A 12,792-nucleotide genomic window follows, 5' to 3' on the forward strand; every position below is an offset into this window, starting at 1 on the left:
GTTGGCCTGGAAATGCTGGGGAGACTACGTGTCTCGGCCATCGTGCGAAAACCTCAGGATTTCTCCAGAAGAGCCAAATGAAGTGGCTGGGGAGAGTCTGGGCATCTCATCTCAAGCTACTGCCCCCACAAACCAACCTCAGATAAGTGGTAGAAGATTGGATCGATGGATGTATGGACGGTTGTATGAAGCAACTCAGGACAGAGCATGTTTTATTTGAATACACACATTTTTCAAGTGGAAAAAATGTAGTGGATCGTATCACTGAATGTTTCTACAACCACAATTCCAATCAAGTTGTCAAACAAATAAAAACAGAATACAACGATTTGCAAATCACCTTCAACCTATATTTAATTGAATGCACTACAAAGATATTTCATGTTCAAGATCAATTATTTATTTATTTATTTATTAGCAAATCATGAACTTGCACATTTAAAAAAAATCTGCAATGGATGGCAAAAGATTGAGAAAGCTGAGGAATGCTCATTGAACACATGTTGGGAACATCCCACTGGTGAACAGGCTAATTGGGAACATGGGGTGGGTTCCACCTTTTTTGGAATGTGTTGCAGCCATAAAATTCCAAGTTGATTATTTGATAAAAACGAATTTATCAGTTTGAAGATGAAAGATCTTGTCTTTGTAATGTATTGAATTAAACATTGGTTGAACATGATTTGCAAATCATAATATTCTGCTTTTGTCTCATACTTGTCTACTCAATCTCCCAACTTCTTTGGAATTGGGGTTATAGTTGCTCAGCTCTTGCCTATTAGATTGTATCCTCAAACACTAGGTAGTGCTTGGTTTTGGTTGGGTTTCACCCATCGAGAACTGTATTTGCTGTTAAGCGAGAATGAAGACCAAAGAGCTGTCTATGGGAGAAAAGAAAACTATTTTGAAGCTGATAGAAGGTCAATTCGGTCAGTCACTCCACAAACATTTGGAATGGCCAATACAACAATTCACAATGTCTTGAAAAAAGAAAAACTACCAGTCTAGTGAGGAACAGACAATGAACAGGTTGGTCAAGGGTATCTAGCAGAAATGTGAGAGCTGTGAAGAAACACCCAAAGACAATAGTCAGTGACATCACTTCCATTCTACACAGGGAAGGGGTGATACTATTTGAAGACTTCGACAGGAAAAAATATACATGCCATACCACAAGATGGTTTGGCAAATTCAAATCTTGCTTTTTTATGATTTTTTTTCTTCCCTGGTGTCCACTTTGACTCAAACTACGATGCATGGTGCAGTCCAGTAATGTTCCTCGACCTTGGAGTTTACCTTCTTGTGAGGTTTTTCTAGACTCTTTTGTTATTACAGTATTCCTATAATCGGTCTTTTCTGTTTGTCATCAATTTTACGACAATTTTTTTATTGCATCCTTGGCTGTAGTCTGATTATTTTTATTTTTTTTAATGGCAGCACCAAACTAGACTGTGATTGTTGAAGACAGGACCGATTCAATCATTGCTGTGTAGAACTGCCTCAACAGCTCCTGTGGCAGGCAGTGCTTCTTCAGAAGCCACAGAAATTACTTCTTTTGTTGGGCCTTTTGAAGGATGGCGTTAATGTTGGTTTCCCACTTCAGCTCCAGAGAGACTATATTTACCAGGAACCTGAAAGTCTCAACGGTTGACTGTTTCCAAAATTAATTATACTTTTTTCCAAAAACAGTTATGTGCTGCAGGCTGCTTTTTTCCCCCCAAGCCAAAACTCATTTGTGGTTCCCTCAGAGAGACACTCTGCCATTCTGCCAGCGCACACACGTGAACAACTTTGTTTTTGCCGACTCAAGTTTTTACTTTTTTGTGCATCTTGTACTTCAACTAAATGTGCCTCTTTTCCCCTGAAAAAAATGAGAAAATACCATTCGGACCAGGTGGTCTAAGATCATGAATAAAATATTGTACCGATTGCTAGAAAGTACAAAATGTAATTTAAGTAACTTGGGGTTGAGTTTTTGATCTCGCACAAGTTACAACTTTATTCCTTCTCACCACACTTCAATTCACTAATGCTCATCTCGTGAGTTGTCATTTGTCTTTTATCTTGTTCTTTGTGTATGCTTTCTTTTAAGTTTTGTAGTAAAGTCCATTTGCTTTTGTCCCCAAATAACCCTGTGCCTTTCATAAAATTTTCTCTAAATTCCTGTGTACTGTGTTTGAGTACAACATTTGACATGGAGTACTATCATTTTTTTGAATGTAACAAGCCTTCCGGAGAACAGAGATTGATAGAAACAAGGATAGCATTTGATTCTAGCATTCTGTTTGCTTGAATCACCTCGGACGTGAACATAGGCATTTCCTCTCCAATCCCCCACCCACTTCCCAAATGAATTAAGCTTTTATCAAAACCAATATATGCTACACCTCCATCCCACCATAAAAACTCATTTTTGTTTTAATCCAGCGGCCACTCAGCGTCCAATCTTATTAAGCACATGAGATTGTTTCAGAGCTCCACAAGACGTGGAAAGATCTTAAATTGGGTGACATTATCTTTGCTCTTGAAACCCGAGTTGAACTGGCTCTGAACACTGGTTGAGATTGTATGGGAAAAGATGTGTTAGCATGTCACTGTCGGTGTGCTTGCAGCCACATAGGTTAGCAGTTAAAATGTCTACAATTAACTCTGAACTGAATGTTGTTGTCAATTCATCATAAGGGCCTGTGTTTTGTTCCCTCAAAGGTTTTCCATGATGAGCTGTCCACCATGCGTCAATGGGTGTCGATGCATGTATCCGACCATAGTGGCTTTCACTACCGCCAATTCCTGCTCAAGGAGCTAATTGATGAGTTTTCTCTGATACCAGCTCCCAACAAAAACTGCTCGGATCAATATCAGTCAAGGACAGTGCCTAGAAGCTGGCTGTTACGTTCCATCAACGTCAATGCCTTTAGGCAGCAGCCAGGAATAGAGACAATGAATGAAGATGACTGGGAGCCTGAATTAGCAAGACTGTTTGAGCTCTTCCACCAGGAGATGGAACTGTGTTCAGACCTGATCCGGTCTTTCCCTGGACATGAGACCCTTTGGAGTCACAGGTGAGGATCCCAGGTGTAACATATAACTATAACATATGATGTAATTTTAGGACTGTGCCGTTTAACAGCCGTACCTTAACATCCCAGATTTTTTTTTCTTGACCAATTATTGAATTTCACAACTGTAAGGTTATTAGATTTACATCATTTACTCAGATTATTTAAGAATGAATATTATATTTTCCCCACTCCTCTTTACTCTAGGCGGCATGTCTTCTATTTGTGGCACCAATGGAGGTGGGAACACCAGGTATTTTACTTAAACAGGAATGGAAGCACTGTCCTCAATAACATTGATGACACAACTCGACTGAAGCCTGGCACTGAGGACTGTGGAGAATGGGGAGCTGGCACAATGGAGGTAGATGGCAGATCCTTCCCTGTTCCTAGTGACAGCAAGCGTCTGAAGAGGGGTTTCCGTTCTTCAAACCTCCCCAGCCTGTCCTCGGAGTGCACATTTTTGAGCACTGTTTTAGAGAGGCAATGTAACCCTGAGCAGAGACACTTTGGCCTGGCTTACAAAAAGTGGTTAGATTCTGTAATTGGTAAGGTGCTTGAAGAAAATTAATTGATGGACCCATTATTTTTAATAGTGACCTTAAATTTGCTTTTAGTGCTGACTAGTATTATATTGATGCATTGTTTCCATTAGGAACCAAGTACAGCGCAACATAGTTTCTTGTTTTTTAATTTTCACTGAATCAGTTTGTTTGTGTTTTTTGCTTTCTTCGGACAATCATTCCATATCTTGGTCATTTACCTATCCCATCTTCATGGTCTCTTTTTTTTGTCCTACTCTGTCCTCGTTCTAGAGACCTAGAGTCCTTTTAATGTATTCGTGCAAAAAGTGCACACTTGACCCATGTTTAACTGACATTTTGCTTTGCTTGCTGCCATTTCATTTTATGTTGTGACTGTAGAGTTCCTTTATCTGTGTTATTGCAGAAGTGGTTTATTAGATGTAAAGATTACTGTCCCAACTTTGTCAAAGGATTGGTGTGGGACTAATAGTTGTTATGAACCTCAAATGCACACTCCCTTTAACCAAGTAAGGTATGAACAGATTCCCTTTTCTCAGCATTTTTTTTTTTGCTTTAAACCCTCATCGTAATTAATACAAACAACATCGTGAGTGACATTAAATCATGACGGTAACGCGTAGCGCCAAAAGAGCAGGTAAGGGTTTTAATGCCTTACTTAAGGACACCACAATTGTTAATCTGCTGAGTATACGCAATTTATTCTCAGTGTGTAGTAAAATCCTACCATAGATTGCAAAAAAAGTTACATAGACTCTCGTCATAACATAGTGCGCTAGCTTGTCATCTGGAGTGGTGTACTGAATAAATAGCCAGAGAATATTATATTATTATTTTATCAGAATAGATGTTGTTTTATCACATGTAAAAAAAATAATAATAATAATAAATAAATAAAACTCCACATTTACTGTTCCAAGCTACCATTGTTATGTTACTCACTGCTTCAGGTATTTATTTTCTGACGTATGAATTGAAATGCAATTTTTTGTCAATATTGTGGCGGTTCTAATTTTAATGTCCTTTTTCAAATTTGGTAGCTGGCAGCAAGAAAAAAACCTGTCCAGTTACAGTTGGCAAGTGTGTGCTGTCTCTTCATATGTCATCTTAAAGTACTGTTTTACATTTACTCAACTAGGAGACATACATCTGACTGGAATTAAATAAAATGGTAATATTTAGGCTACATAAAGATTTAATGCTTGCACACAAATTGATTGCAGTAATTCCTTGCTATATTCTGGTTCACTTAATGTAGATACACTGCATTGTGGAGTGTTTTGCTGTGTGTTTTTGGTTCAGTAAGATTTGCAGTCTATTTGAGTGTAATGTGTCAGTTGTGCCTCACATAAGGACAAATGGGCCCTTTGTAGCAGGAGAGAAACATTATTGAGCAATTGTTATTTCACAGATTTGGCAAGTTACCATGTTGCTTACTAATAAATTAATGAATAGAATAACACTGTTTAACACACAGACCACAGTGAGAGTTTCATGAAATAAAATCAAGAATACCAACCTAGCCTAGTACAGTATTGTACTAATACAGTAAAGGTAATGCTAACACTCATAACAGTATGGAGCAAAGAGCTAAAGAGCAATGCTTAGTATGATTTTTGCAGCTGTAGTTAAGAGCACTCCAACAAATTCTGGAAAGCAGCAGCAGCAAAGGACCAAGACACAATGACCAGGACCATGACCGTTCCCTATGACACCGACACCATCACTGTGAGTCAGTCTGCCTGATTGTTTAGCTAGAAAATCGCCTGTGTTTCATATGTCCCCATGGGCTGACTTTCATGTCATTCAAGCAGACCACACCTATGTTTTATAGCAGGGGTCATCAACCTGCGACTCTGTCACCCTTATGTTGTGGCTCAGTGTCGCCTGGGAAAATAAATGTCAGATTGAAGTGCGTTATTTGTCTCAAAAATGTCTATAATGTCAAAGTTTTTAACTTATACCTTCAAACCTTGTGTAAATTCTTTGAGGCATTAAAATCAAAATAAAAAAAAGCTTGTTGTTCTGATTTCCCAACCGACCCTAAAACTTCCCGCAGGCCCAAACATTTTTACACCACAGTCATGCACGCATTTGCGGCACGCGTGCGCCCGTGTGCTGCAGCTAAAGCACAGAGTTAAGTCGGGTGTTTGTGATGGCGTCAGGTCGCTGTCAAAATAACGAGAGCTCAAATTACGTAGAAACGAGCGTAATGGGCACATTTAAAAAGTGGGAAGGTGTACGCAATTAAAATGCTCGACGCCACAGCAAGCAGTGGCGTCTCCATATGCTACTTCCTCGTGCACGCTTCTGCACCCTGAGTATGCTGTTCATTTAAGCCTTGTTTTTATGGGGCTTGTTGCCAGATCGTTGCGTGTACATATATGCATATATGTTTTTGAGCGTCAGCTACCGTAATTGCCTCGTCCCATGTCATAGTGTGACTAACCCATATGTATAAGTCGTTACGTTTTCATGTTTTTTATTGTCTGATTTTTGACATTGTTTCATGTCTTTTGGACCAAGCCTTAGTGAATTTTGATCTCTTTATGCGTGTGAGAGCCTGAATTACCGAGAACTGACAAGAAAATTAATGGCACAATGTGTTGGAGATGGAGTACAAATATTTCGTACGAAAAAATAATAATAATAATCTACCTACCGACCCTAGTTCTGATAATAATAATCTACCTACGACCCTAGTTCTGAAATGTCGGAAATCAGAACCACAACTTTTATTTTTATTTAATTTTTTTTTTAATAGGCATGATCACCATTTGCCTTCTTCAGAGAGGTTTGACAGCAGATTTGACGTGCCAGCAGGCAGACTTGACAGGTGGCAAACACATAAAGGCCAGCAACACCAAAACTGCACAATCTCTGGACAAATAATTTTATTTTTATTCGTTTATCGAATTGTAGTTGTAAATTGTTAGATTATTGTGATCTCGAAATACATTATCGCTCAAAATATGCATCACACTCTCCAAGGTGCCAGCACGCCTTCCAGATGGCAGTTTACAGTCCTCTGAAAGATGAAAGTGACTTCCTATAGCAGTGATTTGAGGAGCAGGTAAAATATTCAGTCAGTTATTTTGCAAATATTACTTTCATTGTTCAGTGAAGCGCTGCTCTTTTTTTCAATTGTATTGTAATGCTCTCAGCAATGGGAAAGTAGGAACAGGAGTCACCGCTGTGTTAGTTGCTCTTTTTAAGTAACACTCCCAACAAAAACACTCCTCAGTTATAGAGATCGTCCCCTACGTCATAAAATCTTGTGATTTTTGTTTATGTCGCCATATTGCCGATCAAACAAAGCATTGTTGAAAGTTAATTCCATTGAAACGAAAGGAAAATGTTGTAGAGCACAACAACCAGAGTTTTGTCCAATACCGTTAAATATTTAGAAGGTGATAATAAACAAAGGCAGATGGAAAAATCTGAGACACTTGGCATGGAGGATCCTTATTTAATGCCGAAGTCAATGTTTTCGCCGATAAGAAATTTGACTTATAATTTGCTTCCGCTTGTCTTGGACAACTGAATATACACATGTATCTGGTGAATAAGTCATCGAGATTTACACAGAAGAGTTTGAAAGCGTATTAAAGTCTGGATGCATACAAAAACTTCTTTGCTGGATCTGTTATCAATCAAGAATAAAGCCCACAGAGTGATGGAGCCACTCAGATTTTTTCAATACAAATGCCAATATTTAAATAAATGATCCCTGGTTTTAACACAAACTCGCATTCATTAACTATGATTGGAAGAAAGAAAAAAAATTAAGACAGGGAGTCCTCTCCATTCACGGAAGCGTATTGCTGCCACACAGGCTTACCTCGGTAAACCTCTCTGAAACAGACTTTTTTTTTTTTTTTAAATAAATACGCCTTGTTCTCAAATTAGGTAACTGGGCATTATAAATACTTCTTGATAATTTGAAATTCAGAAGAATAATTCCTACCTGAAATGAAATGATTGCTACACAGGCATGTATTTCACTGGGCACCATCCATCTCGTTTAATTCCCAAAATCCATCAATCTTTTCTGGTCTTTTCTGATGGTATTCTATAGAATGACTTCTTTGAAGAACTGTGTCATCTATTGTGACAACCAACAGCACAACATGTCTCGGGAAATTTGAAAAATCTACTCCGGTTCAACAACTCCCACATTGCAGAGCAGCTAGGTTTGACCAGCAATGTGGCGCACAAACTGCACCCTCACGTGGATGGCTCTATACTCACTCTTCAAGTCGTCTACCTTACTCTGTCTCCTTGGGTTCTTAAAGGGGTACTCCCCTAATTACAGATCTTACAGTACAGTATTTTAAAATTACGTCAACGCTCTTCACCCTATGAAAGCCCAAAGGATGATGGCTTGATTCTGGATCAATAATTTAAAGTGCCCCTGACACCTTAAAAGTGTAATTTAGTTTGTTGTTAACCAAAAAAAATCAGCCAGAATGGAATCATCCATTTGTTCACAGCACATGAGAATGTTGCCGTATATCGATTTCCCTTCCTGCTTTCCTGAGGAGTGAACAAGTACAGTTCACACACGCACACAGATCCCTCACATTGCCCTAACTCCTTACAATGACCTATTCATGTGAATGAGAGAGAAGGGTTCAAGGATATAAGTTAAATTATTCAGTAGTGCTCTGATAACAGGATGACTGAGATAGTTCTGAGTTGTAAGAGGATCCACATTGACAAACCTTTTGTTGTTGTTTTGAATAAAACTCCAATTATAATTTAGTTAATAATCACATTTTACATTTTGCTGCAAGTAATTTTTAAGAAGTTAAAATGAAATAGAAATGGAAAAAAAGTAATCTGAGAGCGACAAGGATGAGAGTAAATTCTATGATGAACGTGATACCCGATTGTCACCTGAGTACCACTCAGTGTTTTGATGCTCCTGTTAAAATTAAAGAACAGGGACGACTGCTGAAGTTAGGCAGGATTCGAACAGTTACTGATATTCATGGAAAACCTTTGGATTTACCATTTTGAGAAGCTTGAAGAGGACAGAGCCAAGCACCAACAGGCTCACCAATATGATGAAAAAGAGGTTGGGACAGTTTCTGTTGTTACTTTTATTTTATTTTCCCAATTTCTGGGGCTGCTTTTTGAACAAGCGCTCCCTCTAACTGCTTCTTAACATTAGATGTGTTATTTGCAGTAGTGTTTTAAGTAGCCCAAAATAATGTTTGTATTTATTTTGGGTCTTATGCTGAGCAAGTTCTGCCACAATTGCTACAAATAAGATATTACCAGTGCTGAACACAAATATTTTTCATTGAAAGGATTGTGCAGTGTTGGAAAGAAAATTACAATTTATGTTTTCAGTTAGGAAACCCCAACAACACAAACTAGGATAAGCTGTGTTAAAAAAAGTGGATGTATGTGTTTGGTAAAACAAAATTTACAAAACAAACAATACAATGACAAACACACCCATTTAATAACTCCTGACCACCGACCTCCTTTCCTTCCGCTTAGGGCGCAGTACAGTGTGGTTGATTTCACTCTAGATAGATTCTTCAGATGGTAGAAGGCGGTTTTTGTAATTGATTTGATATGATTATTGTAGTCAGGTCAGAATCAATCAGAACACCAAGAAGAAGAAAAAAATAACACGATGGTGACTGGGGAAGAGTGCCTTTACTGTTCCTGCCACCCAGCTCAGCTGTGCAATGAGAGAAGGAAGAATTAACTCAAAACAGGACAACATCAGCACGGAGAATACAGCTCCCCTGCATCTTCTGATAAGAGGCTCGTGTGAGCGCACAGCAAAGGTTAGCACGTTATTTTTGCAAAACTGGCATGTGCATTGAATGAAAATAGCTCAAGTTTCCCAGTTGGATGGTGATCTTTGCAGAAAATAATTTGTCAATTTTGCTCTCTAAATCCCAGTGGAAAAATCCACAGTTAAATGAAAATATGTGGATGAACACAGGACTATTTTACCAGAGTGGGAACCATAGAACTTTTTTTTTTTTTTGATCATTGTTTAGTGCAACACCAAGCAACTCTCTACCTTTTCTGTCAGAAGTCCATGACATTTCACATCTTAAAATCTTCACTTTAGCTCACTTTTGCTTAAAATGTTTTTTTTTTTTTTTTTTTTTATAAATGAAGCATCCAGAGACGAATGCTTGCATTATATCAAGTGGCTCAGAGCATTGGAAGGGCCAAAAAGTTTTACATTGAAGGGTAATTTATTTAAAAAAACATGGCTTAATGATGTAACTTAAATATGGTGTCCTGAAAACAAAAATCTTAACCAAAGGGTAGCAGACCCTCAGTAAGCGATTTTCCACGATTCCATGTGGAGTGGAAGTCTTTTAGCTGACAGCCAGACTCGCTGACCCACCCTGTAAACTGGTGCTGGCACTCTCTTACGGTCTGAATCCACAACCGCTCCTCGGGACTGAAGCCTTCCCAATCAACTAGATACTGCATCCCACTCCCCAACGCTGTGACGACAGGAGCCGGAGTACAGCGTAGACCTGACCCCCGACCACAATACGGGGGGGACGGGGGGCCTGGCAGGCGGGACCAACAAAGACAGGCATGGTTTGCAGGCTTGAGCAGGCTAACATGAAAGGGCAGGTGGATCCGCATCCACTTCGGAAGTCTCAATCTCATGGTGACCGGATTGATAACCTTGGTAATCGGGAACGGACCAATGAACCTGGGAGCGAGTTTCCACCATTCCACTCAGAGTGGAAGCCCTTTAGCTGACAGCAAGACTCGCTGACCCACCCTGTAAACTGGTGCTGGCGCTCTCTTACGGTCTGCCGTGGCATTATAGGAGCGCTCCTTACGTAGTAGCATCTATCGGGCTCGCTCCGAGGTTCTATTGCAGCACCTCAGAATGGCCAACCCAGACGGCAGCAATGAGTTGGAGTTGGAAAAAGAGAGTGTGGATAACCTTGCACAATGTGGAAGGGGGACATCCAAGTAAACGCAGAGGGAAAAGAATTATGGGAGTATTCTACCCAGATAAGGTTTTGGCTGCAAGAGTGCAGGTCACAAGAAGCGAGAGACTGGAGCCCCACCTCCAGGTCCTGATTTATGTACTCGTTCTGGCCATTGGTTTTCGGGTGATGGCCCGAGGAAAAACACCTCCAGAACCCTAACCCTATGAATTGGGGTCCCCTGTCGAAAACTACGTTGGAGGGAAGACCATGCAACCTGAATGTGTTTGTCATCATTAGCTCAGCCGTCTGTTTTGCGGAGGGGACTTTAGGCAGCCCGATGAAGTGAACCTTTTTGGAAAAATGGTCCACCATTGTGAGAATTGTGGTGTGACCCTGCAAAGCAAGTAACCTGGTCACGAAGTCGAGAGAAATATGTGACCAAGGTCGTCGAGGAACGGACAGCGAGCGTAACTCCACTGAGTGGCGTTACTGGGTGGCTGCAAAAGTAGGACATGAGTTGACGTACTTGATGACGTCTTTTTTAAATTTATATTCAGCCATCAAAAGCATTGCTCTGTTACCAACTGCGCTTTGGGCATGCCTAGGTGGCACACGGTGCAATTGGTGTGGGCCCAGTCATTTACGCTACCCCTCAGCAGGGGAACGACATACAGCCTGTCATTGGGGCACCCTTCAGGACTGTGAGAGTCCTTTAGCGCGCCTTTAACCCGTGTTTCTATTTCCCAGGTGAAAAGCGAGACAAAACATTGCTTCGAGGAGGATAGGCGGGGGATCAGATTCGGTTTTCTTCCTACCATGCACGCGCAAAAGCACATCAGGTTTCCGGTTCTTGGTTCTTGGCCAATAGGACATCACGAAGCTAAACCGCGTAAAGAATAGTGCCCACCTATCTTGCCTGGTATTAAGCCTTTTGGCTGACTATTCCAGGTTTTTGTGGTCAGTTAACACCAGGAATGGAACAGAGCCCCCTCTAACCAGTGTCTTTGTTCAGACATTGCTGCCTTGACTGCTAAAAGCTCCCGGTCTCTGATCTCATAATTGTGTTCTGCAGAGGTCAGTTTTTCAGATTATAAACTTGCAGGGGTGTAATCATCCGTCCGTTGGACTCCTCTGTGAGAGGGCCGCCCCTATCCCTGAATCCAACGACTCAACCTCTACAAGAAACTGCTGATTGGGATCAGGCAAGGTGACGATCGGAGCGGATGTAAAGTTGGTCTTGAGCTTACAGAAGGCTGCTTGACATGCTTGTCACGACCAGAACACGGGGTTGGACCCAAATGCACAACTCGGGAGGTACAGAGGCGGTTTGGGAAATGTCTTTAGTCACTCCGGTGTCGAGAACCCAACAGGCAGTCCACAAAAGCAGCAGTAATGAAATCGGCAGGCATGAAAGGCAGGTCACTAGGCCGGCAGGAGTCAGTACACGTGAGAGCAGATGAAAGTGCGGGAACGAGGCATGAGGCAATGACATGGCAAAGGCCAGACCGTACATGTGTTTCTATTTGTATAGGCCGTGATTACGTGAAACTAGGCGCAGGTGTGCGCCTCCACTGATAGCTGCAGGTACGTGCTGCGATGGGGACCGGACAGGGACCGGCAGGGCAGACGATAGTACCCCCCACCCCACCCCCACCCCACCAGCCACCCTGAACGGCCAGCCCCAGACTGCTCAGGATGGGAGGCTTGAAAGTCTTTGAAGAGGTTTGGATCGACCACGATTCGGGACGGGATCCAAGACCGTTCTTCTGGGCCATAGCCCTCCCAGTGCACCGCGTGACACATGGTACGATTTGTGTGGCCCAATCTATTACCTTCCCCCTCAGTGAGGGGACAACAAATAGCCTGTTGGCAGGGCATCCTGGCAGGCTGGGGGAGTGTTTCGGGGCTCCCTTCTTTTGGGTCTCGATCTCCCAAGTGAAAGTCGGGACAAAGCACGTGTCGGCAAGAATTGGGGCCTGGTCCCAGGTCGGAAGAACATCGTGAAACGGAATAGAGTGGAAAAAGAGTGCCCAACTTGCTTGCCGGCATTAAGTCTCTTGGCGGCCTTGAGATACTCGAGGTTCTTATGGTCCGTCACCACGACAAACGGGACCGGAGTCCCTTCCAGCCATTGTCTCCATTCCGACAAAGCAGTCTTAACTGTGAGCAAATCACGGACTCTGTCAGGTTGTTTTTAACTCCCTCAGTTTTTTGGCCCAACTTGAAAAGGGCCTTGGTCTTCAAACACAGGAACAA

At 41.5% G+C, this 12,792-nt stretch overlaps 1 protein-coding gene across 6 annotated transcripts in view; it reads left to right on the top strand.

Annotated features, from left to right (window-relative positions):
* Nucleotides 1-5,517, top strand: part of ptar1 (protein prenyltransferase alpha subunit repeat containing 1) — a 125,044-nt gene extending 119,527 nt beyond the window's left edge. For all 6 annotated transcript variants that reach the window (XM_061816916.1, XM_061816915.1, XM_061816921.1 and 3 more), the window contains 2 exons: nt 2,707-3,062; nt 3,267-5,517. In XM_061816916.1, coding sequence (XP_061672900.1) covers nt 2,707-3,062; nt 3,267-3,630 — 720 coding nt within the window. In that variant the 3' untranslated portion in view covers nt 3,631-5,517. The remainder of the gene's footprint in view (nt 1-2,706; nt 3,063-3,266) is intronic.
* The last annotated feature ends 7,275 nt before the right edge of the window (nt 5,518-12,792 follow it).

The sequence above is a fragment of the Syngnathoides biaculeatus genome, chromosome 4 (assembly GCF_019802595.1).
Source record: "Syngnathoides biaculeatus isolate LvHL_M chromosome 4, ASM1980259v1, whole genome shotgun sequence".
In the NCBI taxonomy this organism is placed as follows: Eukaryota; Metazoa; Chordata; class Actinopteri; order Syngnathiformes; family Syngnathidae; genus Syngnathoides; species Syngnathoides biaculeatus.